We start from the raw sequence: 26,143 nt of genomic DNA, 5'->3' as shown, positions 1-26,143 counted from the left end.
AACTGAGTGCTTCCCTGCAGAGGATACCTGTGGGTATAGTGAAGAGTTTTCGGCTTGGACTGAAGGAGACTGGGATTAATTCTGCAATAGCCCATCGTGTGAAGCTGGGAGACCCCAAGCTCACAAGAACACCGAGCAGGCCCAATGCAAAAATGAAATAAACATCATACACAGGGCCTTGACTGAAGGGAGCGGGGTAGAAGTGGGACTGATGAAGGGCATAAACTATTTCGAAGCTATTTAGGATTAATTTAGATACACTGGATAGGAACTGTCACTTTCGTGAATGTGGGGTATGCACGAAATGTACTGCTGGAGAAGCAAGTCTTGAAATTATATAAACTCCTAGGGTTTGTGGCTGCAGCAGAGTTGCAAGAACAAAAGGTTTTGGGCAGAGCCAAGACAAGCTTCAAGACAAGGAAACGCTACCAAACAATATAGCACCTGGCCTGGGATCCTTGAGACTGGTATGTCACTTGCCTGAAGATTAGAGTCTAATTCGCACAACAACTTCTGAACTACATCTGGGCCAGTTTCCACACTGACAGTGCTCTCTCTTTTGGGCCAAAGAGTCCTGAAATGTGTAGATTAGAAGCTTCAAAGGATTACCGAAAAAATCAGAGCCCTGTGAAAGGATTGGGGGGGGGGCTAAGTGCTTTTTCTAAGGCCGACGCTGTTTAGTAGAACAGCTATAACAACAAGTTGCTCTTACCTCGACACAGAACTTAAAGTGAATGCCTTGAGAGTCGTAAAACGAAATAATTCGGTTAGGGAGATTCACAGTAATTAGTGACCAGTGGACTTCCAGATGAATAGGAATTAACAAGAGCGTCTTTTTGAAGAGGTCCACCTAGTGAAGGGGAAGAGAGCACCCATCACCACAAAATACAAAGTCATGTGCAATTCAGACAGAATGATCCCAAACCACCGTAGGAAGAGAACAGCCTGAAAACGTTTCACCCTGTGTGTATTTAAGTCACCGAAAAGCAAGTGGGTGGAGCAGCCTATTTCTCATAAGACACATTCTTCCTTCCCCTATACTATGAAATCAAAAAACAGGGATCCAGTGAAGCAGCAACAACTACAATGATTTTTCTTGAAAATGAATGTTCTGTTGTCAGGTGTAAAAGCATGTAAGCTGTGTTACTCTTGAGTTACTCTACTCATTGTAGGCTTGGAAGGCCATTGTCTTCTCAGACTTGGAGCAGGGAGACCCAGGTTCAAACGGCCACTCACTGTGCAGTCTTCAGTCACCATATCTAATTTTATAGAGTCATAAACTGCGACAAAACAACCATCCCTTAGCTCCTTAGAAGAAAGAGAGCATACAAAATGTGATAAAAATCAGGTAGTGGTGGCACATTCTGGTTTCTGACAAAGCCAAATTAAACAAAACAAAACCCACTAGCCTTGGAGGCAGCAATGATTACCAGGCAAGTACTACACAGACATTGAACTAGGCAAGACTTTCCAAGTGGAAGCAAGCCCTCTTGCCCCAGCCATACCCACCCAGTACATTTCCGAGCACAATTCAAAGTGTTGGTGCTGACCTTTAAAGCCCTAAACGGCCTTGGTCCTGTATACCTGAAGGAGCGTCTCCACCCCCATCGTTCAGCCCGGACACTGAGGTCCAGCACCGAGGGCTTTCTGGTAGTTCCCTCCCTGCGAGAAGGGAGGTTACAGGGAACCAGGCAGAGGGCCTTCTTGGTAGTGGCGCCTGCCCTGTAAGGCAATAAACTACTATCTTATCTTTAAAAGACATCTGAAGGCAGCCCTGTTTAGGGAAAATGTTAATATTTAATGCTGTAATGTTTTTAACACTCGATTGGGAGCCACCCAGAGCCGCCCAACAAGATGGGTGGGGTATAAATAAATTGTTGTTGTTGTTATACAGGTAAGAGCATACATGCATGAGAACACACCCAATTATTTCTTTGCAATCCAGTGTTCTAAGTTTGGCAGCGAATGCAAGCCCCACCGCTTTCAGCAGGAGTCTGACCCGCTCAGCATAAAGGCTGGTGCATGGGCTAAGGCCCTTCTGGTGATACCGCAACTGCACAGAGCAGTACCAACAGGAAAGCTCTTGTTTCCAAGTCTGCTCCAAGTATTTGTGGGAAAACCAGAGGTGAAATGTTCTTCCTCCAATCCCTCGCAAGCCAGCTCCATTCCTTCCACTAGTTGAGACCTGATCTACACCCTATAAAGGCTACAGGTCGAAGAAAGTGGCATTTTCAATGCTCCCCACAAAAAACACTCCCAACACAGTAAAATAAAGTAAGAAAAGCAGCACGTCAGCGAGAAAGGTTCTCACTCAGCCCACTTTCTGCTCTGTTGGTTTTCTTCTTGCAAGGAGTATTGGAAAAATATGACTCTCACCCCCACCCCCTGCCTGCGATATAAAGTCCATTCTACTGCTTCGAATTTGCTTCTTTATGTAGATTAAGCCTTAGAGCTTATAGACATTCACTTTGGGTTCCGTTTTCCTCCTCAGACGCAATTTATTTGATGCCATTTGCTTATTTAAACAGATGCTTCAATTTATTTATTTTTAAGCAGCGCGGCTGTTACTGCTTTACATCTCTTCATGCTGAATTATTCAAAATCAATATTTTTTGACAAGTGTGCTATGAGATGGCATTGGGTTTTAAGCATGAAATTAGCATTCCTAAGAGACAGCCTTCCGCACGTGAACGCACGCAGCATCAGCAGCACAACGCAGCCAAAAGACAACGAAGGAGCTCTGCATTCTGCATCTAGCCTACGAGTGAAGATGTCGAAGGCATATAGAGAGGTGGAAACAGCCTTGGGCGAGTGATGAGGATGGCAGCTTAATGGATAGGACAAACATTTATGCAAGGCAGGCTGCATGCGTTTAATACTTGATGCTGCAAGCAAAACTGCTAAAGAACATGGAAGGGATGAATAGGACCCAACTGTCTAAGTTACGGTTTTATGCATACACAAAAAAGGAGCACACTTCTACGGAAAGGGATGCCCGTCCCATTGCTCCTGGTGTGTGCACACCGGCAAGAATGCCCAATTGTGTAAGGCAAAGAATTAGGTACACTTCTAGTGTTCTCAGCTATTGCAAGGTTGTTTTCTAGCTCTTGTGCCTGCAGAGAAAAGCCTGAAACAAGGAATTTCTCAGGGCAGGCACCCTTGCCCATGTGGTGGGAGCAGCAGAAAGGCCCCCACCAAGCACATAACATCCCATGAAGTAGTTGCCCAATACCCAAGGTGCCAACTCGTGAATGGCCAGAGGCAAGTTGCCACATTGCTGTTTTCACTTAAGAGAAACTGCTTCAGTCCAAAGCAATGGAGGTGCTTTCCTCAGCAACCAATTAAGACACCCGTTCCCACAAAAAGGTGTGGGAAGTAGAAAAACCAGGTACAAACTACTAAGGTTCCGCGACTATAAAATACTGGGCTTGGATGTAGGAAGTCTCAGTTCTAAACCTGGGTGAACCATTTATCTTTTTGCTCGACCCACCTCAGAGGATTACGCTAAAATGTAAGGAGGGAGTAATATTTAGCGTTTGCAGAGAGCACTTGCAGCTGTTTGCACGCATTATTTTGGTGAAGTCCTTACAATCACCCTACAAGGTAGGTCAGTATCACTGCCATATCGCAGGTGGGGCACATAAGCTGAAAAGAAGAGGCTTGAGGTGAGATTTGAACAGGGGGCTTCCTGGTGTGTAGTTTAACCTTAGCCATTCTTATATACAAGCTCCTTGAGGTCATGGTGAGAATTAGCATTTGCTTTGAGGAAGAAGTGAGAGCAATCTTATCACAAGCGTCAAAAATCAGATACTCTTATTCTGGGGCAAAAGATGGAAAGCGAATGCACCCCAAGTTTAATTAAAATTCAGTCAGGTGAAACAGATGTTTGCTGCAGACTTTGAAATGCTGCACAAGGCATGAACAAAACAAAAGCAGAGATCTAGTATGCAAGCTAAGTAACAAAATCCAATTTAGCTTCCCATTCCAAGAAGCAGAACAGCACATTTCAATTTATGAGGCCCCGTTTTAAATGAATCCTTACAAAAGAGGATTGACTTTCTATCTCAAAAAAGAAAGACAAGAAAGAAAGAAAAGGAGGAGGGATGGAAGAGATCACACTCAGTAGCTACTGAGGAGATCACATTTTTGCCAAAGCAGAAGTACAACAGACAGCTGAACCTCAAAGAGAGTTTGGGAACAAAATTGTGACAGCATCAGAGGGTGCAAAGGTTTCAAAAACAAGACAATTTCAAGTTAACAAAAATAAAAATAAAGGCTGACTTAAATAATTGATTTAATCAATATTCCATCTGATAATTCATGTGCTTCCGACAAAGTGACTACTTGACCCTTGTTATCAACTAAAAACAATTTCATTTACACCTGCTGCACTCTACATACAGTTCTGAACACTTTCCATTTTTACCTACAGAGGGCATACTTTTAAAATATCCCCATAGAGAGACTTTCTTATCAAAAAGAAGCCGTATCAGTTTTGAGCTAAGGGGAGGACTGTAGGAAGCTATGCTCTTAGAGACTTCCGGGTTGGCGCGATCTGGAAATGGCGGATTCCCTCCGAGCTCCGGAGGGAATCGGCTCAGCGGTGGATGGGTCTTTGCCGTGCCGGCGACACGGGGACCCTTAAAAACCGCAGGCGCGGATGCCTGCGGACTGAAGACTCGGCGGGTGCCTTAAGCGCCCCCCCTGATCCGCGAAAGGGGATACGGGGGACGGCGCGGCACTGAGAGTCGTCTACTACCGCCGCTGAGAGAAGCCGCGAGCCATAACTGGAGAGCGCTGACTTCCTTCCTTGAAATTTGGACTGAAAAAAAAGAACCCGTGAGTAATCTGGAACCGAACTTTAAAAATTTTACCTTCTGAATTAGAGACGACCGGGGGGTGTGCTAAAAGGAAGTCCCCACACCCCCCCTTGCAGAAGATCCAGAGCAACGATTTATGAACTAAGCTGGAGTGCCTACCCGGTAAAGGGTGAGTTTCAAAGAGACAGTAACTTCCAAGATTTGGAAAGGTAAATTTGAGCAGGAGAGTGGAGTGTTGGAAGAGCCTTCGTTTTGTGGTAAACAACCCTCCCTCCCGGGCCCGGGAGCGACCTGCTTTGGAGCCTGTACAGAGGAGCAGAATTTGACAGCTGTCAAAGCTGTCAAATGGACGGTTAATAGTGGAAAAATTGCTATTTAAGACCTCTCCGGATTAAAAGGAGCTACAATTGAATCAAAAGTGGGGGAAACAAAGAAACAATAACAGGACAGAGGATTGTTGGAGAAAAGACTATTAAGTAACCAGATTCCCTCTAGGGGGAACTCTGTGGAATTACAATGGCTGTGGGTGGAAAGATACTGAGAGAAATCGAAAGGATGTTTGTACTGGTGGGAACCTTACAGGAGCAGACTACAGTTATGACTGAACAATTGATGACCTTGAATTTGGAAACAAGTAGTTCTGCTGAATGTGATGAGGACCAGAGTGAGAAGGAACCCACAGCTGAATTTGAAATAATAAATAAAGAAGAGGAAAAGACAAAACAAGAAAGAGAACAAGTTATGTGGGAAAATACAAACCAGAAGCCGACATCTGGAGAACACAAGCAAGGAGACTACTGGATTAAATCCATTTTAAGCCTACGAAAGATACAGAAGACGAAAGTGGAGGCCCTGGGAGTTTATAAAATTCAGGAATTTGAAATAAAGAAGTACAAATGGGGCCTCCACATAGACTTTGATTTCGACTATCATCAAGACTTAGGCCTTGTGGAAATTTTTCAGCAGTTGTCTTTAAATATGGGAAGAGACTATGGACTGACTGGATTGATCGCTAAAGAAATCTTTCGAGATCTGATGACCGACAAAAAGGGCTACCAACGAAACTGGCGGAGAGGGACTGAAAGGGATTTGAGAGCCTCGGATGTGCGGAATCCAGGCTAAAAACTGTTATTTTGGACATGCTTTGGGAAAGGACGCAAAGCGGGGATGGGAGGGAGGGAAGCATTTAAATTGAAACAACACTCAAGACCAGGGGGTTTAGTTAATAAGAAAACTAGTCAAGAAAAAATGAGAATCGAGGGAAGAGAATTGGGGTCCAACTTAGGGAAAATTTATTTTTGTTTTTATAAAAGGATTAATATTAAGATGGAAAGAAACGCTAACTTGCTGACATAAATTTGGGAATAGGGATGCAAGGGAGGGGGTGGGGGGAAGTCAAGGACCAGGGTTAGAAAATAAGATTTTTGGGAATTATACATGTTTGTTGTCTTTTATGTCTGTTTTGGTGTTATGTGTTTTGTCTTTGTCTATATAAAATGTGAAAACCCAATAATTTTTTTTTTTTTTTTTTAAAGGAAGCTATGCTCTTATCTAAAACTTTGCCTATTGCTTCCAGCACTGCTTCTTTCTGCTTCACTCTGCCTTGGCTGACCCAGCCCTGTCTTCACAGAAACAGAGCAGCAAAACGAACTAGTGCTTGTGATCAAAGGCTGGGATAGCTCAGCTGGTAGAGCACGAGGCTCTTAATCTCAGGGCTGTGGGTTCGAGCCCCACACTGGGCAAAAGATTCCTGCACTGCAGGGGGCTCGAATGGATGACCCTCGCTGTCCCTTCCGGCTCTAGAATTCTATGCACAGGCTGAAGGAAGGCCTGAGAGTCACTGGGCAGGTTAGAGCAACCCTGTCTTCACAGGGTCAATATACAGTGCCCATGGGCCGCATCTAATGTTTACTGTCGACTCGCACAAAGGTGAGTTTTAATGTTGAGCAGAGGACGCCAATGCAACCACTGCAATAGCAGAAACTCGTTGCAGAGGATTGTGGAACTTGCTCCACAAGACTGCGCAACGAAATTACCAGCAACCTTTTGGTGCGATCCTCTTGCGCAACGACGTCCCGCTGGAATAAAACATTTCGCGAGCGGCACAAGTTTACCGCTAAGTGACTTTGATTTGGGGCAAACATTGGATACAACCCTATGTTTCGAAAGTGGGCAAGACATTCCAGAAGTGGGCCCCACCAACAAAAAATGTTGGGAGCGCAGAATGCTCTCATTCATTGTGCCAACCAGCTGCACTCCTTTTTATGCCTCCACCTCGGTTTCCTCCCCCTGCAACAGTCAGTATTGCACACACAAGCCAAGCAAGCTCAGTTCTTGCTGGATGTTTTGGAGTCTCTCCCCCACTTTAAGTCCTAAAGGCAACGTATGTCTGCAAGCCTTAACAAAATAAAAAGATTCAGATATCTGAAGAAGTGTGAAGGCACACAAAAGCTCATACCAATAACAAACTTAGTTGATCTCTAAGGTGCTACTGGAAGGAATCTTTTTATTTTGTTTTGACTACAGCAGACCAACACGGCTACCTACCTGCAAGCCTTAAGTTTCCCAAAGCCTGACAGTACTTCATTTTGCACATAGATGGTGCCATTTTGCCTACATAAGGATAGCGAACTCCGTTCTCCAAGTGACCAAGTACAAAGGATACTTTGGAAATGATCAACATGCTTCTTCATTCGCACAGAAAAGTCTCAGCGTATCTGGTAGGGACATTGATTAGCTTTATGGTTTAACGGCAGGGCTAGCTTTGCTAATATTAATCTGAATGTAAGTTATTCCTCAAGAAACAAAAGTATTTTTACATAATAAAATAAAAAGCTTATTGATTGATTGATTGATCGATCGATAGAAGGAACCTGCTTTTATTCACTCTGAAGTATTTCCAAGATTTAAGGATGTGCCTTAAATAAACATTTAATAAACATCTCAAGTCTACTTTAAGCCTCTCTGCAAACAAAGCCCATTTCAGTGTTCAGGGAAGTTTTTAATCTGTGATAGTTTACTGTATTTTGGTTTCTATGGAAGCCGCCCAGAGTGGCTGGGGAAACCCAGCCAGATGGGCGGGGTACAAATAATAAATTTATTATTATTATTATTATTATTATTATTATTATTATTATTATTATTATTATTATTTGTTGTTGTTGTTGTTGTTGTTGTTGTTGTTGTTGTTGTTGTGATTTAAGCAAACATTAAGCAAACACCTAGAATGCTCTGGAGTACTTCAGCCCAAACACTTTGCTACATGGCTCCATATATAATTCTTAGTGCTGAGTTGCTGAGCTTCCTGTAGGTTGAGGAACAAAAGCCAAGGCTGTATACTCTAAGGAGGCCATCTTTTCCGATCCTGAAGCTTGCTAGACCCTTTCTTTCTGTCTTTCTTTCACACACCTCTCTAAATATTTTAATCAGTCAACTCAGTTGGATATAGAAAGTCTTTCCTGTTACCCAGAGGTTTTTCCATCCGCCATATTAGAGAGGAACATTCTATCTGGCAAAGACTCCCTGGGCGGGTTTATTCTGCACTATCAAGTTTACTATTTGGGGCTTGGAAGGGTATTTCCACTAGGTCAGTGATGCCGGAGGGTAATTCCCCAGCTATGTGTGATGCTTGCAACCAGCACTTCTAGCACAAAGATGCTTTCCTCGCTTCTGCTTTTGGTTCGTGGCTATGTATATTCTGCAGCCGAGCCTGGGACCGTCTTTCATGCAAAACCTGTATTTTATCAGGAAACTACAGCATCTCAGATCTATCTTAAGCAGCCAAAGACACTCATTTATTTAAGACATTTACATGTCATTTAATCCTAAACCCTTCTAAGTTATGTACATTTAAAAAAACAAATAAAGTTGAATTAAAAAATAAAAGAATAAAAACTCATCATAAAACCAAATGCTACTTTAAGATGCCTGCTGGAACAAGGAAGTCTCAGTCATGTGCCTGAAATTCTGCAAAGAGGGCGCCTGTCTAATTTCAGCTGGGAAGGAGCTCCACAGGCTCACATCCACTACAATGAATGCAATGTGTCTAATAATTATGAGCCATGCATTTGAGTCATTGGGGACGAGCTGACTGGGACGAAATATAAGGAATCAGATGGTCCTTATGATATCCCGGACCCAGATTAAGGTCTTGGAAATTAATACAAGAACCTTGAACCCAGCCCGATAATTTAGCTATACACCTGTCCTGTTCCTTTAATAAACAGGGCGTTCATTTCAAATTCATTCTTCGAAATAGTTCAGTATTTCTCAGCTGTTAAGGGCTTTCAGAGCACACAGAAGCCTACCTTTTTAGTCCATCGTTTTACTCCATTATATCCTTTGGTTACCAGCTGTCTATGGAAAAAGCTGTTGAAGAAATGAACCTACAAAAGGCAGAAGAGGTCGATGACTGATCACATTCGAAGCCTCCAGTTCTAGCACAATGAACTCCAGCTGAATGCAAAGCAAGATCTGCTGCACCCCAACTAAGGAAGGTTTATTTTATTAAGAGCATTTTTATACCACAGTAAAAACCTCTTAACTAGTGAAGGAGGGGAGCTTCAGCTCATAAACCATGCTGTGTGATTCTGAAGGTCCAATTTTATTATTTTAACTGTTTTGTTATGCTTGTTTTATTGCATATTTTAATTAAGGGTGTTTTAATTCTCCAGTGGATTTGTTATTGTGTCTCTCGGTTATGTGTTGATTTACAGCTGTAAACTGCTTACATGAAATTTTGGTGTGTAAGCAATATATAAATTAAATAATAGTAGACGAATGTCCATACATAGCCAGTGTGTGCTGTAGAGTGGAGTTCATATGTAAATAAACAGCCAGCAGATTAAAGGATTGACTACTCCCTCCCCCTGTGCAAAGTTAGGAATAACTGCCCCCATAATTGCCCCTCTCCATTTCCCCTTAGGACTAATACTTTTAAGCCACCTTTCCCCCCCAATTGAGCTACTGTTGCATAATACAGAACCAAGTAAAAGAAGCTCACCTTGTCAGGGACTGCGTCCATTATTAGCTCGCCATACATGTTGATAATCTGAAAGAATTTAGAGAAGAAGAAAGTTGAAACTTTATTAGGGATGAAAATCACATTATATTTGTGAATCACTCCTCTGCAATGCTCAATGTATCTGGTCATTCTCTGAATGCATTCCTAGAAGCCAGGATACATATACTGCACATTGAAAATAGATTCTGCACAATCCAACAACAAAGAAAGCTGAATTCTTCAACCTGAACCATTTAGAATGAATGAATTTACTCTGTTTTTGCTAGTAGCAATGAGTTACGCTGGAGACTGAAAGTCTTATTCTCTGGAGGTTTATTCTGCCACCTTTTCAGCTTCTGAGACTGCAGCAGCTACTGCCCCCAAACATACAAGATTGCAACCGTGAGGACTGGAATCCCAACCACCCACAGTGCCAGATTTAAAACAGAGACTGCCCCAAATGGCAGCTCGCTCCATCTTGCAAGAGGTGTGATTTCTGCTCTTTAAAAAAAGAAGCACATGTTCGTTTTGTACCAGTGTACTCCCAACATTTTTCCACCAAAAAAGAAGGGGAATATGGCTCTGTTCTCTATGGCAGAGGCAGTTCTTCTTCCTCCAATTACATTCACATAGACAATGTGTTCAGGAATACGTTTACAACGCTGCTATGTCCTTCATTTATTTTATCTAAAGCATTTTAACTTTGCTTTTCAACCAAAAGGGCTCCCAGAGTGGCTTACATCTGATTAGTACAAACTTACTTACAGGCTTACAATCTAAACTGCACAACACAAGAGCAGCCTGGGGGGAGGAGGGAAGACCAACAAATAAAGCAAACCCACACACCAATTCTTAAAGTTGCACAGTAATTCTTAGAATGACCAGATATACAGTGGTGCCTCGCAAGACGAAATTAATTCGTTCCGCAAGTTTTTTCTTCTTGCGAGTTTTTCGTCTTGCGATGCACGGTTTCCCATAGGAATGCATTGAAAATCAATTAATGCGTTCCTAGGGAAACCGCTTGCCAGGCTGGCGGTGCGGAGAAGGGCTTTTCTCCGCACCGCAAGCCTTCAGGACAGGTACGGGAACAGAGGGGAAGGCGCGCAGCGCTTTCCCTCTGTTCCTGGGGCTTGCGTGGGAGGAGGGTTTTTCCTCCCCACCGCCAACATTCAGAACAGCATTCTGAATGTTGGCGGTGGGAAGGAAAACCCTCCTCCTACCCCAAGTCTTCAGGAAAGCCATCCGATGCCGGGCGGCGGGAGGAGGCTTCCCCCCCCCACCCGGCATCGGAGCTTCGTTCCGATGCCCGGCGGCAGGAGAAGGCTTCCCCCCCCCCGCCCGGCATCGGAGCTTCGTTCCGATGCCCGGCGGCGGGAGAAGGCTCACCCCCCCCGCCCGGCATCAGAGCTTCGTTCCGATGCCTGGCGGCGGGAGAAGGCTTCCCCCCCCCCCTGCCGCCCAGCATCGGAGCTTCGGCGGGACGAGGTCCGAGGACAGTGGGGAAGACGCGCTGCGCTTCCCCGCTGTCCCGGAGATTTCCCTATGGGCTTTCGTCTTGCGAAGCAAGCCCATAGGGAAATTCGTTTTGCGAAGCGCCTCCAAAACGGAAAACCCTTTCGTCTAGCGGGTTTTCCGTCTTGCGAGGCGTTCGTCTTGCGGGGTACCACTGTAGTATGCACAGCTTTACCTCTATGAAGCTCAGAGAGCCAGACCTGAGAAAACCGTGATCTAATTGAGCCTTTCTTCATTAAGTCAGGTAGCTCAGTGAAGATTAACATATTCGTATGTATCCAAGGAGATTAAGGGACACTTGTGACCTGCAGTTACACCCTGGCACTGAGGGAAATGACTTTGTGGGTGTATTGTAGCAGATTTGACACATGCAGTGTTAGAAACTCAGATATACACTGGTACCTCTGGTTAAGTACTTAATTCGTTCCGGAGGTCCGTACTTAACCTGAAACTGTTCTTAACCTGAAGCACCACTTTAGCTAATGGGGCCTCCTCCTGCCGCCGCGCCACCAGAGCACGATTTCTGTTCTCATCCTGAAGCAAAGTTCTTAACCTGAAGCACTATTTCTGGGTTAGCTGAGTCTGTAACCTGAAGCATATGTAACCTGACGCATATGTAACCTGAGGTACCACTGTGTAAGCTAGACACCAAACGCCTCCTTAAACCAGGATTACAGTTGCAAAAAAGAATGCCTAGTTGCCATTTTGGGGCCAGACAGCTCAAAAGTCATATTTTTCAATACAAGTTTTTGATTTCTGAAATTCATTCTGATTGTGCAGATAAAATATAATGGATAAAATTTTACAGGATGTGTTGCTAGTGCGTGGAAACGGTCAAAATCCAAGGATCCCCAGGCATGCACCTCCAGACGGTGGAGACGTCAGGCACCATCCTGGCACCCGGGCATCTTCACTTGGTCACAAGTGGCCGATTGCCAGGTGCAAAGTGCGTCTGGCACATTTCAAAGGCTGGACACATTACTTACTGGCTTGATATGCAGCAGATGGGAAGAGTCCTTTGTGAAGCAGAAATTCTCTTCTCAATCCAGAAAGAGGCTACTATTTTACATTGTATACAGATTTCCACAAATATGCAAAAGCATTTGGTATAACAGGAATCTAGACCTGACCACACAAGATAGGGTGTAAGGATGTAAATATTTTTTCCCCCTAGACCGAGACGACAGAGCGAGTTCCATGCTCACATCTTGTCTTAGAGAATTTTCAAATCTCATTTTTAGGCAGCGATGCGAATCACCACTGAATGCGGCAGACAAGTATGAGAAGGAAGCAGTCATGGTTATTTGCTTTACAATTTTGTCTTATTCTACTGTTGCAGTCAACCATCTTTGCAAGCTTCATTTTCTCATTCCGCTAAGTAAGAATGCAAATTTTGAAGGATGCACTAATCCTAGCCTGGATTACATGTTTCAAACCCAGCATTCCAATTCTAATTAGACAGTCTAGTTCTGTACAAATCAAGCCACTTACTTACACCATAGCAATCTAACCAATTTGAACCCAGAACCAGATTAAGGGGGCAATTCTATAACAAGGTCTACTAGGATGAACTCCAATGAAGCTGAGAGGTTATCCTGTCTTAACTTCCTCATACTCAACTCAGATATCCACTGGCTTATCTCCCCCACGGAAGGGCATTCCATAATAGTCATGCCTCGGATTGAAGTAGCTTCGGGATAAGTATTTTCGGGTTGCGCGCTGCGGCGACACAGAAGTAAGCGTGCTACTTCTGGGTTTCGCCGCTTGTGCATGCGCAGACGGTCAAAATGACATCACATGCATGCGCGGAAGCGGCGAATCGTGACCCGCAGACGCGGGTTGCGTTCGCTTCTGGATGCGAATGGGGCTCCGGAACGGATCCCGTTCGCATCCAGAGGTACCACTGTATAGGACCAACCAGTCATGAGGTCAACTAATGCACACATGACAGTGGCCAAACCGACCCTGTTCAGGAAAGGGGTTATTGGTATATCCATGTAAGCTGATAATAGGCGCTCCTCACTTGAGAGATCACCTGAACCTCTGGTGACAAATATGGACCTAGGAACACCCTTGAATGTACACACACAAACATGCACCAATCAATTATATTAGTAGGGACTTGAATGGTTCCTTTCCTCCCAAATCACACACCCTTCCAGCAGTATGCCAACTGGGTAGGAGAGACTTTTGAATAAATGTGTTTTTTAAAAAGTTTTTTTTTAATAAAAAAAGATGACCTTGGGTGGGAGTTTTAACAGACGTTAATGAAGATCAGTGAATTCTTGCATTGCAGACGCCTCTACTGGATAACCCTTGCCTTTTCTATACTCTAGAACTCATTTCCCCACAATAAGGACAAGATCCATGAAGACAGTATAGAAGCAGGTTAATGTTTTCCACCCTGCTCCAAAGAAAACCCAACATCCCTTCAACCTGGAAGCAAGGCAACAGGACCACGATGGTGTGACTGAAGGCACCATTTTAAGCAGCAGAACCTGCAATTGCTCTCACCTGATCGTTTAGCCAGTTCTGACCATCCAACGTTGTCAAATCATCCATATCCAGCATGTGCTTGTTATAGAAGACTCGGAAATTGCAAGTGGAAGATTTGGGATGCCTCGTCTGATACTTCATGATTTCCTTGGTGATGAATGGCTTTCTGGAACAGGCAGCCGAGAAAGAGATAAGACAATGTGAAGTTATCCCAGCACATTTGATATGCAGCTCTGCATAGCCATAGGGAGCCAGTGGAATCCGGAAGGTGAATCAGCAGAGCGAAGAATTAAGAGATAGCTACTAACCTATAGGAGAAGTCTTCATTAAAGACTTCCTTTAATCTTCCCATAACATCCTTTTCACAGAGTGGAATTAGACTGCCATATTTCTTCATTACTTCATCTAGGAATCCTTATAAATAGAGAGAGGGGTTTTTTTGAAGAAGAAAAAGTATGCATAGGAGCAGCAGTTGCATAGGAATCAGGTGACTTATTTCTATGGTTGAGTTTCTACGACCCATTTTCAAGTCAGAATGGGAACAGTACAAAATTGACGTACAAGGTTGACAACGACGCAATGACAAGTCCCAGACTTGGACCCCTGTTCAAATGAGCATAGACATACACTTTCTGCAGAGCCACAGTGTCTCTGTAGTACTGTGAGGGAGAGCAAGCATGCACTCATGAAGGACTTAGCACCCTAGTCCCTCCTAGAGAGCAAAAAGCATAAAATGGTTTCTAGGGCTTGCCTAAAATAAACCTGATATTCCTAAACCCAACCCAATCCTAAATCCAACCCAAAAGAGAAGCATGCTACAATCTCTGCCCAGATATGAGGCTTCCTGCAGCCTAAGTGAAACGAATTTTTTTTGGGGGGAGGGGCGTGTCACACAGCTGTAGTGCTTAATTAATTGCACCTTTGGTATATAGCATTTCTAGGCAGATGAAAGAGTTTCCAATCAGCACATCATCAATTTACATTACATGGCTTGGGAGAAGAGATACATACCCCTAACATCTGGATGAAATTGCGGTTCTGTTCGCATACCGTTACGCTGAGGCAGAGATGGACAAAAAATAAACGTGGAATACGCAGCCCTTTAGATGGCAGCAATCAGACTGCGTTTCTCGAAACGTAACATCTTAAATTTTGAAAGACCAGTTGGGGATAATTGCAGGGAGGGGAAGAAGCCTACAGGGTCTGAATGCAGGACAGGTGCTATACTGGCCCTGACTGAAATCAACCCAAATCAATTAGATGTGTTATTATTTGATTGTTTATTTGATTGTTGTTAGCCGCCCTGAGCCCGGCTTTGGCTGGGGAGGGCGGGATATAAATAAAAATTATTATTATTAATTATTATTAGATGTTCAGAGAATAGAGTCATGGGAATGCACACCAAATCAGTTTCAAAATTGTGGGACCCTCTACTTACATTGTGACAAGGAGAAATATTTTTAAACCCATTGTACACGCCAAGTAACCACCGACACCATGGAACATTTCTAGCAGGAATTGCTACAAGCCAAGGACTCAATCACCCCTGCATTCCAGAATGGAATTGGCCTGTGCCAGATGGATACCACTAAGGACACACCAACAGCCCAATCTACACTGGGCTGCCAAGAGGTGAGTACAAGGGATACAGATCTCCTGAGCTCACAGTCAGCAAGTACAGTGGTGCCTCGCAAGACGAAATTAATTCGTTCCGTGAGTTTTTTCGTCTAGCGAATTTTTCGTCTTGCGAAGCACGGTGTCGGAAAAGTTTTGGAAAAGCTTCAAAAATCACCAAAGTCTTCAAAAACCTCAAAAAAGGCTACCACACCACGTTCTATGAGTTGCTCCTCGAAGTCAAGTCGCAACTGTATTAACGGTGTTAAGAAAAAGGAAACAAACTTGCAAGACGTTTTCGTCTTGCGAAGCAAGCCCATAGGGAAATTCATCTTGCGAAGCAGCTCAAAACCGCAAAACCCTTTCGTCTAGCGAGTTTTCCGTCTTGCGAGGCATTCGTCTTGCGGGGCACCACTGTAGCTTCACTCCTTTCATTACCCATCTCATTAAGCACTCAGATTCTTATTTCAATATGGAAGACGGGCAACTCTAGCATGTATTGAGATTAAGCCTCCAGTCTGGGTTCTCCTAAGTAACTGGGGCCACAATAAGCAGACAAAGCGTTCTGAAGAGTTAAACTGCCTCTTGATTTTGGCTCCAACCCCCAATTGCGCCAGTCTCAATTTCGTCCCATAACAAGCCCATCAAATGAAACACCACCACCAATGCACTGTGATTGCAACCCACAGGTTTATCATGCAACTGCACTATCAAAGGGCAGGCCTGTACGATCTGTAACCCATCAAGCTTAATACAGCCCAGCAGCCATTACTAAGGTCCATTAGGTACTAAGACTGCAGCTCTTGCAAACCCAGACAGGCAAGCAAAAGCCAGAGCTTCGCTGCATTCCTGCAAAAGCCACAGTACGTGGCTTGGAGGATCACAAGAATGACAAGGACAGGCCAGCTGAACTGCTGTGTGTGCAACATCCTAATCTCAAACCCACAATAAATATAGCAAGAAGTACAACAGTGCATAAAATGTCATTATAATCTACAGGGACAGCACCCAGATTCATAGCATAAATAAACAAAACCAGCAATAAGCATTAAGAGTGTTGCTATATACCACAAAGCCACACAGCCAACTGCTCGTCAGTGACGCAAGAAGCTCTCTGGCTGCTTCTTTTCCCACTCTTTTGGGTCCCTGATTTCTGTCCTGTGCTTCCTCTCAGAGGCTCATCATGAGGGCTTTTACAGTACGGGTGATCTAAGAGCTCTGCGCCAAATACGTCCATGCTCATGGGCCCTTCCACCTCCATCTGACCACTGTCCTCATTTTGCGCTAGCTCCACGGAAGCAGGCCCATTAGCAGAGCCGTCGTTTGTGCCCAAATCTGCCTTGGAGGGCCCCAGCACTGTCTCGCCGGCACCCGTAAACTGATTCGTTCCTCGATCTCCTGGACCTAAAACCGAGCTTTCTTTCTCCGTCACAGAGATGAAACTATCAGGGCAGCTGTCCAGTGCGGGTGCCTTCTGCGCTTCCTCTTTGTGAGTAGGCTGTGCTCCACATGCCGCTTCTGCTCCATGCAACTCCGGCACGCAGGGCTCAGCGATGCCATTTTGGTCTCTGGGCGCAAGTTCCTTGTAATGGAGCTCCCTGCAGGGCAAGCGTGCGCCCTGGGTGAGGCAGGCGTCAGGCAGGTGTGTTTGACTCTCCTCAATCAATGGTCCTGGCATATGACTGTTCATATCTGACAAGCTGAACAGGTTCCAGGGAGATTTACTTTTCAGTTTCCAAGAGGGAAGCGAGGCCCCAGAGACTCCTCGGCGGAGGTCCTCTTGCCAATCTCTGCTTACTTTCTCCACCCAGCTCGGCCTCCTTATGCTCAACTTGCACGTCTTGCCTCTCCAAAACCTGGGACGAGATTTCGCGATTCTAATCCAAAACTTGACCGCAGAAAGTTTCTTATACATCATAAATAGAGATCTGTTTTTTAAAGTACACCTTTTAAATCTAGGCCTCCTCCTAATCGTCAGGAGGTCACAAGTTCCATTTTGCTCCAGGCCTTGGCAGCAGCACTTCCTTCTGGAGTTGTTCAGAACCTCAACGCCACTGTTATTGCTCTCGCCCACCTGCCGAGCAAGACCATCCTCTTTTACCAGGAAGGTAGTATTGCTGGTCTCGGTGCTGTGCTGCTTGCTTTGAGAAGGCTTTGGGTCAACCGTTAAACTGCAAAATTTATTCAGAAGTTCTTCGCTGTGAAAGGATGTGCCACCCAGCTCCTCTGCCACTGTAACAGGTCCTCCACTTTTGCACCAAGGAAAAAAGCTTCTGTGTATGTTTTGTGGAAAGGTGCAGTTTTCAAAAGGTACAACTTGCTGGGGGTTTGCATTTAGGAACACTTCAGGAGCCCACTTCCTCTGGAGCCAAAGACTCTTGCTTCTGCAGGGCTTCGTTTGTTTCAGGCTCACAGAGGTCCAAGTGCCTCGCCTCCCTCCTTTAAGTAGAGAAAGACGGTTCCTTTGGAAGCAGTACTGCTTCAGCCCCCAAAATCCCACCGTCCATTTTCGATAACCGGCCAGCAACCGACTTCTCCGCTGTATTTTTCTCCTATGCTCTTTCATTTTTCTGCTGCATTATGATCTCGAAGTGCAGCTGCAACAGCAAAGGAAACACAAGAAAGAAACAAGTTACACCACAGAGAACTTAAAAAGTTCCATCATTCAAAGCCCTCCAGCAACACAAACTGTTCAGAACCCGTTTTTTGCATGCAGCAAGGTAAGTTTCCTGAGGAAGACTGCAGAGACATACCAGGGACTATGACTTCTTTCCTGGTCATTAAAAACTTGCTGTTTGATTGGACGAGAGGCAACCACACCCTTGCTCATCGGTGCAATGCAGAAGAACTCAAGTCTCTCCTGTTTACTGATCTGTGTTAAAGATGCCCATTTCACCAGAGCTACACTTGACATGGTTCAAATTTTGACTTCCGCCCCAATTTGTTGAGCCACTCCTTATTCCTCCAGTCGCCAATGTGCCCCCAATTCTGCATGTGTATTTGCATCCCTTTGCAAACCAGATCATAGCTGTTAATGTTTTCCTTTTTTTAAGGGAAATTCCCTTATTCTGAATAGGATTTCTCACAAGGGAAAAGTTGACAGCTATGAACCAGATGCCTACTGTGCTGCCAGGAAGGCAAGAGGTTATGGGAAAATTTGAGAAAGGCATGTTGGGAAATAAGCTACTTTTCCTTTAAGATCCGGTGGGAGAGCAGAGGCTAGGAATACAGGACAGTTTCTCATCCCAGGCACAGGTGTCCTCAAAATGCCACTAAGCTCAGGGTCATGGCCCCATCTGCAATATGGCAGCAATGCTAGCCTACCTTGCAGGGTTACTGAGAAATTGTTTGTGAAGTGTTTCCAACACCTGAGGCATTATTCCAGCCTTCCTCATCTGGAGGGAACAGCTTCCATCAGACTGCCAGCACAACTGGGAGCTGTGATCCAAACCTTCTAGAGTGCACCAGGTTGTGAAAGGCAACACCATGCAAATACTTATGTAGTATATAACCTCACCCCTAGCCAGTTTGAACAGTCTTATTTTTTCAGCACAGTGAAAAATTGCACAGTGTTGCAGGCTATTTGTAACTGGTATTACTATTATTATTATTATTATTATTATTATTATTATTATTATTATTATTTTAAAAAGGAGAAAACAACCCAAATATGCTAAACAGAATTAGGAAGCAGTCAGAAAAAAGAACAGAAATTGTCATATGTGGTGGACATGCCAATTTCCAAAGAAAAAAGGGGGGGAGACCCTAATAAGAATGACAGGACATGAGATTGTGTTGGATCTCATTTTTGTTTTTTTAATTAAACTATGCAGGTGGTTCAGAAAAGAGCTAACAAATAAACAAAAATAGGAAGCATCAACTACAGAGCAAAGGGGCTAGATTGAAAGTTACAGTCTGCTTAAATAGCCCAATTAAAATTAAAATGTGCTTTTGAAAAGAACTGGATTTCTGTTATTCTTTTCAAGTAATTAATTAGTATATTTAAAGAAGATTTACAAGAATTGCTGTATTTAATTAGTTATTAGTGCATAGGTTTAGCTATTAAGTTTATTTATTGAAGAGCTGTATTTAGAATTTGCAGATATAAACTTTACGCAATCTTTTTTAAATAAAAATCACTATAAAACTGCAAATACACATTGTGAGCAAGGCTGGAAAAATCCCATTTAGTGCCTTCAGTTTACTTTGCTCCTTAACTTGAGCCTTATTTGTGTGTTCTGATACCCCCGCAACATTAGATCTGTGGAAGGAAGAGTGCAGACCAACAAGCTAGCTCTGCCTCACCTGGCAGTCCTCATCTCCATTCATATATTGGAGGCAAACGTCTGCAAAAGGGAGAAGACAGGTGGGGTCCCCTGTGAAATTTGGAACTCCTGAAAGATCAGGTTTCCAAGTTGCACAGGCAGCCTGGGCAAAGAGAAATGACTCTTCTCTTCAGGGCAATGTGACAGGGTGCAGTTCACGAGGGATTAGGATGCATAAAGGGCTCTGTAACACCCTGGAAAAGATCCCTCAAACATGCCAACACCTGGACAAGTCCTGTGCTTCCAAGAAGTATGTCACGCTTTTGTCCACCATAAGGGAGACAAAAGCAGAACTAGCAGTTCTGCCAGGAAGTAGATAGTAGTTTGATGTGACAGTGGAAACTTAAGCCCTTCCCTGTGACCCAAATTATTCATTCTTGGCCACTTTATTTTACCTTGGCTTTATACTGCCAGGGTCCTTTACAGACCTTCCCTTCAAGTCTCCGCCAGTCCAACCCCACTGCCATGGTGATGTGTAATGCAAGAGCATGAACAGTGAAAGCTTCTTCTGTTACAGTTAGACACAGGAGCAATCGGCAACCAGTAAAGAGGACCTCTTGAGGAGAAGGGTATGTTGATTAGTGCATAGCTCAATACAACAAAAGTCAGAACAAAGTTGAAGGAAGGAAATAAGGGGAAGGTAACGGAAAAGCAAGGGAGGGAAGCTTAACAGACTACAGGAAGAACGAGAGTCATACTTTCAGGGACTGTCAATGCCTGCTTGCTGAAGAGGTTCGAGTGGAAAGAAGGCAGGTGGCTCGCTGAATAGGAACGGTGAAAAAGTAATCCTTTAAGCATCGCTGAAGAGAGATGAAAAGTACATTTGGAGGGTACCCAATGCTTTTCGAAATGTGCAGCTGCTGATGAAAGTGCAAGAGAGGATCAAAAATAGTTTCTGTTGCACACTTGAGAGCAAGAGGAAGGAAGGAAGGAAGGAAGGAAGGAAGGAAGGAAGGAAGGAAGGAAGGAAGGGGGGGGGAAGCCAAGGGCAAAGGCAGTGGTGCTCAGCAGCCCACATATCCTTCTGAATACACAAGAAGCAACTTATTGCCTCTCACCTAGATATATTTTCCCAGGCTCAAATAAGCTACCTTTCAAGGTTGCCATGCTATGAAACTTAATGTGATCCGTCACTTGACATGTGCTCTTAAAAATCGGTGCAGCTAGGGCCTCTCTTCAGGAGTCGGTGTGGCAAAATTAGGAGCATTAGATGTCAGAATGTAAGAGCCATGGTGGATCAGACCAGACACCTGCCTAGTTCAGCATCCCACTTCCCACAGTGAGAAACCAAAAGCATATGGGAAGCATATGGGGAAACCAAAAGTAGAACGTTGATAAAACTGCCTTCTCTCACAGCTGTTCCCCAGCAGCTGGTATTCAGAGGCATATTGTCTGAACCTGGAGGGAGTATATAGGCATCATGACTATACTGTATATTGCTGCAGAACCAAACTGAGAACAAGAACGATAAGACAGTACATAGGCATGATAATAGCCTTCTTATAGGCAACAAAAGAGCCTGGCATCTCCACCATCTGGAGGCGCATTTCTGGAAATCATTGGATCCTGACTGTTTTCACACACTTCTGCCCCATCCTGTAGAATTCTATCAAGTTATATTTTATCTGAACAATCAGAATGAATGTCAGGAGCCCAAATACTTTTTCTGTGCACACTGAGCAGGAGCAGTGAACAAATTATAGCTAATTGGTGTAGCTTCTCTTCAATTACCCCACCGCCCTGCTCACAGTTGTGAAGAATATTATTACGTTATGAATGGTCAGTGCCACCATTAAGAAAGAGAGGGGGGAATAGGCCAATGTATATGTGTGTGGACTTTCCCTGGATTACGTGACTTTTCTTCTTTAAGTTCTCAAAGTTCCTAACGTAGCTCAAGGCTGTCATCTGAACTATCCAGATGTTTAACTGAGAATCAATCACAGTCTGTCCATCATTTGAAAAAAGAAGACTAGGCATTCCGTTTTGGTGACTGAAACGTTGGTTCAAGGAGCCATTTGGCCCCTACCTTATATATCTTGGGTTTCTAACACTGGACTCTGTAGGACTAGGACCTAGAAGACCTGGGTTCAAATCCCCACTCAGTCATGAATTTCACTGTGTGTTACTGTCCTCTCTGTATATCCTATTTTGCTATGGCTGGTTACAACCCTCCAAATACCACTAATTGCAAAAGGAACCAAATAAATTCTTTACAAAAAAATAAATAGAGAGTGCTGCTACATTGGGGGGGGGGGGACTAGCCATTCTGTTTTTGCACATATAACCCAGGTTCCAGGAGCCATGTGGTGAACAGCTTTTAAATCCCAGTTTCTAACACTGCCTGTCTGGTTGCTTTAGATTCTCAACTCCCATCAGGTCCAGCCAGTATAGCCAATGGCCAAGAACAATAGGCACTGGAGTCGAACAATATCTGGAAAAGAGTTTTGTCCAACTCTGCTTAGGGGTGGGTAAAAGGTTCTGAGTATGCACATACTATTAACATTAAAATGGCTTGCTGCTGCTCTTTCCCCCATTCCCATGCCAGTACCAAAAACCGCAACAAAGCATGAAGATAGAAGCACAAACAGAACAGAAAGTTCAACTCATTAGCCTCTGTTTTCACTGCTCAGACAACAGTGAGCAGCAGAAATTCTTATGCATGGAAAGTTCCGCACATTCAAAGAGGCTACTGAAGCCTTCCTAGAGTTTTGTCCACACTTTTTCTTTTTTGGAAGCTTTCGTGACAATAAAAGCTTCAATATACTATCCACAGAAGGGCAGAGCATCAGGAGTTCTAGCTGACACCATGAACTGCACAAAATCAATTCATTTTACACATTTAAAAGTTAAAACTATATCACATCAGTGTTTTGTTTTTAGGAGACTTGTATGTGCTGCACAAGACATTACTGCAAACAAGACATTTTATTCTAGTACCAACATTTAAGGGCTGACCGCATCATTGGCAAGTGGCAAAAGCAACAAATGCAAACTTCAAAAGCAGAAGTGGACAACTTACTCAGTGCCAGGAGGCAAACTGGAAAGATGTGACTAGAAAACAGTTGCTAATCAGCGGTTTTTGCTACTTTAAGAAGTTTAATCATCATGAAAATGAGAAAGTATTGAAACAAGTATATGTGCAGCAGAACTTCCTAGAGAGGATAATCAACATTATCTAACACATATTCGGGAAATTTTGTTTGCCACTAATTTGGACATCTTTTAACCAAATTTTGCATGACTCTTCCCAAGATTAATGGGTAGGTGTTTATCCATGCTCTGATATATTTGGACACCACTTTGAATCATGATGGTAACGTAAACGAAACCTTTCCAAACTGCACTGATTTTTCGGGGGGGGGGTGTCTTATAATTCCCATGCAACGCTTGGCACAAATAAGACTGCTAGTACAAAACGGACTGAAAAAATATTATTTCTGACTGGCACAGCAGGTGGGTAATTTTTTTCATCCTTCCTCTACAATAACCATTGCCATAGGGAAATCCCGATTCAATAAAAAAAAAATCAAAATGGGTTTAAATACTAAAACATATTCAAGTATGTAACACTGCTCACAGAGGAGGAATTAGGTTTTAACGTACAGAATATAACCGGGGTGGGGTGGGGAGGACTACTCTATAGTCACACAAACATTTTGGGGTGAAAGGGGCGCTGCATGTTATTATCCCACCCTAAATAACTGGAGACTCCTCATATTGCTTTGTTATTTTGTTCACTGCATCAGCAAGAGAATTTCTGCAGATCTTCATGGTATTCACAGTGAACTTACCGTATTTTTAGCTCTATAAGACGCACCTAGTTTTTGGAGGAGGAAAACAAAAGAAAAAATATTCTGAATCCCAGAAGCCATAACAGCAAGAGGGATCGCTGTGCAGCGATCCCTCTTGCTGTTCTGGCTTCTGGGATAGCTGTGCAGCCTGCATTCGCTCCATAAGACGCACACACATTTCTCCTTACTTTTTACGAGGGAAAAAGTGCGTCTTACAGAGCGAAAAATACGGTACTTTGCAAAACTGGTAGTGCACTTCTTCCTTAATCAATCTCTGCTGGTGAAGCACTATGCACTCTTGTCCTTCTGCACCAAGTTCCCAACACAAAAAGTTATTTTATATAAAGTATATTTCCCCCCAAAAAAATATTTGTTCACTCAAATATACAATACGCTTGGGTGCTGCATTCAAGGATGCTCAATAGAAGCTACTATCCCCATTCTCCCAATCTGTTCCTTCTCCTCCTCAGTTTCACACTCCTTTCTCCTGTACCTTGAAAAGCATGATCATCAACGTATAGGACTCCTGCCCAAGTTCTAAATTGCTGAAGATCTAGTTGTTCACACCTAAATAATTTCATTTTGCCAGGCTCTTTCAGCAGTCTTTATTGTGTAAACTAGATATATCCCTGAAGTCAGATGAATCTGACTTGTAATTACATGTTAGGCCTCAGTTTATGGAGTCAGGAAGAACAACTTGCATCAGCTTTGTCTTCTTCCCACCTGCATCACCTCCACCACAGATGCACTGCCATGTAGTTCATTGCTGCACATGGACTTGAAAGGCGTTAAGTTCTCATACCAACACCGATAATGTTCTGCAAAACAACTTTATAATTCTTGTCCTTTAGATTTTTCAATAAGAAACTAGGAGGCCTGTAAGAGGAGGGAAATACAGAAAAGCAGAGCCAAGACTGTCCAAACATCTTAAAACCAGCCAGATCCCAAATCTTGTTCTTCCCTCCTCCAATAAGCTGTATAAATTGGCCTAGGGCATCCTGGAATGCAGGGACTCTGTACGTCTCATTCCTTTCCAGCCCAAGTCACTCAATTGATTTTCTGTACTTCCCATACATCCCAATCCTATACAAATTTACTCAGAAGAACCCACTCCTCCATTTCAGAAAAAAATATTTGCAAGAATGCACAGAACTGCAGGTCACTTGAAAAGAAGTAGCACTCCATAAAGAAGGCTGATCTCCGAAGAATTGACGCCTTTGAATTATTGTGCTGGAGGAGACTCTTGAGAGTCCCATGGACTGCAAGAAGATCAAATCTATCCATTCTTAAGGAAATCAGCCCTGAGTGCTCACTGGAAGGACAGATCCTGAAGCTGAGGCTCCAGTACTTTGGCCACCTCATGAGAAGAGAAGACTCCCTGGAAAAGACCCTGATGTTGGGAAAGATGGAGGGCACAAGGAGAAGGGGACGACAGAGGACGAGATGGTGGGACGGTGTTCTCGAAGCTACCAGCATGACTCTGACCAAACTGCGGGAGGCAGTGGAAGACAGGAGTGCCTGGCGTGCTCTGGTCCATGGGGTCACGAAGAGTCAGACTCGACAAAACAACAACAAGCACTCCATTATTGATCCCGTTATTATTCCTGCATATTATCTTGCAAATGTTGCTTTAAAACTTCCTGTTCTCATTAGTTTAATCAAGAACCGCTTAAAACTCAAAGGCTTTCTGTGACATATCAATAAACAAAGCACATCTGAATTGCAGTACACACTTTACAAATTTAAGAATGCTTATAAGTACTTCAAGGTCCAACCTGCAGAACTGCTACCAAACAGTAACCGAAGTTACTTTTTCATAATATTTGTTCTTATTGTTTTAAAAGATCTCTGATCTGCATAGACCTCAATGGTAACCCATAAGGAAGTCACAAGTAACTTCTTCTTAACATTTTTAAATAATAAAGCACAGCAATGCAGAGGTTAAATTACTGTAAAGAAGTAACATATATATATATGAGAGAATATATATATATGATATTATGGAAAGACCTCTGCTGGATGCCAAGGAGAGCCACCGCCAGTCAAGAGTAGACAATTGGGCAACACGGACAAGTAGTCTGGCCAGGCATAGAACAGCTTGCACAAGTGAAGATTATGAAGCCAATTAAACACCTTGCGTTCAGCAACAAAAGCTTTTAATGAATCAACAAGGATTTAGAGGTGTTCTGAGCCAAGTTAGAATTCCTCAACAGAAGCTACAAAAATAGTAAGGCCTTTTTGGAATTATACATTATGACACAAACATGAGTTGAATATATGCTACTTTAGCCAAATGTAGCAAGCGTTTCTATCCAATTCTGAAGAAACCGTGACAGATATTATGTAGAATTTGCATTTTGCTTCAGTATGAATTAGGTTATAACTACTGAACTCACTACACTTTCTAGAATTCCACCACAACAAAGGGGTCACTGAGATTATGACTGTTGTTTTTATATCACATATAATGCCAACAAATAATTGCTCCCTACTCTGCTCATGTCTAAATACTTCTTGAAGGTATTAGTGTATATTCAGTACAAACAGCATGCATATTCATAAGAACCCAGCTCTACCCACCTA

General features: G+C 43.5%; 1 protein-coding gene across 3 annotated transcripts in view; it reads right to left on the bottom strand.

The window, feature by feature from the left end:
• Positions 1 to 26,143, bottom strand: part of SENP5 (SUMO specific peptidase 5) — a 35,335-nt gene that overhangs the window by 5,699 nt on the left and 3,493 nt on the right. For all 3 annotated transcript variants that reach the window (XR_014526386.1, XM_083504104.1, XM_083504105.1), the window contains exons 2-7: positions 16,513 to 18,041; positions 14,139 to 14,244; positions 13,849 to 13,996; positions 9,823 to 9,870; positions 9,128 to 9,205; positions 713 to 850 (exon numbers count right to left, since the gene is read on the bottom strand). Coding sequence is in view for 2 of the 3 variants with exons in the window: in XM_083504104.1 (XP_083360230.1) it covers positions 713 to 850; positions 9,128 to 9,205; positions 9,823 to 9,870; positions 13,849 to 13,996; positions 14,139 to 14,244; positions 16,513 to 18,010 (2,016 nt within the window). In the remaining variant the exon portion in view is untranslated. The remainder of the gene's footprint in view (positions 1 to 712; positions 851 to 9,127; positions 9,206 to 9,822; positions 9,871 to 13,848; positions 13,997 to 14,138; positions 14,245 to 16,512; positions 18,042 to 26,143) is intronic.

This window comes from Podarcis liolepis (genome assembly GCF_965112155.1).
Source record: "Podarcis liolepis genome assembly, chromosome: 5".
Classification (NCBI taxonomy): domain Eukaryota; kingdom Metazoa; phylum Chordata; class Lepidosauria; order Squamata; family Lacertidae; genus Podarcis; species Podarcis liolepis.
The sequence above is the reverse complement of the archived record's forward strand: the minus strand, read 5'-3'. Positions and strand labels throughout refer to the sequence as shown.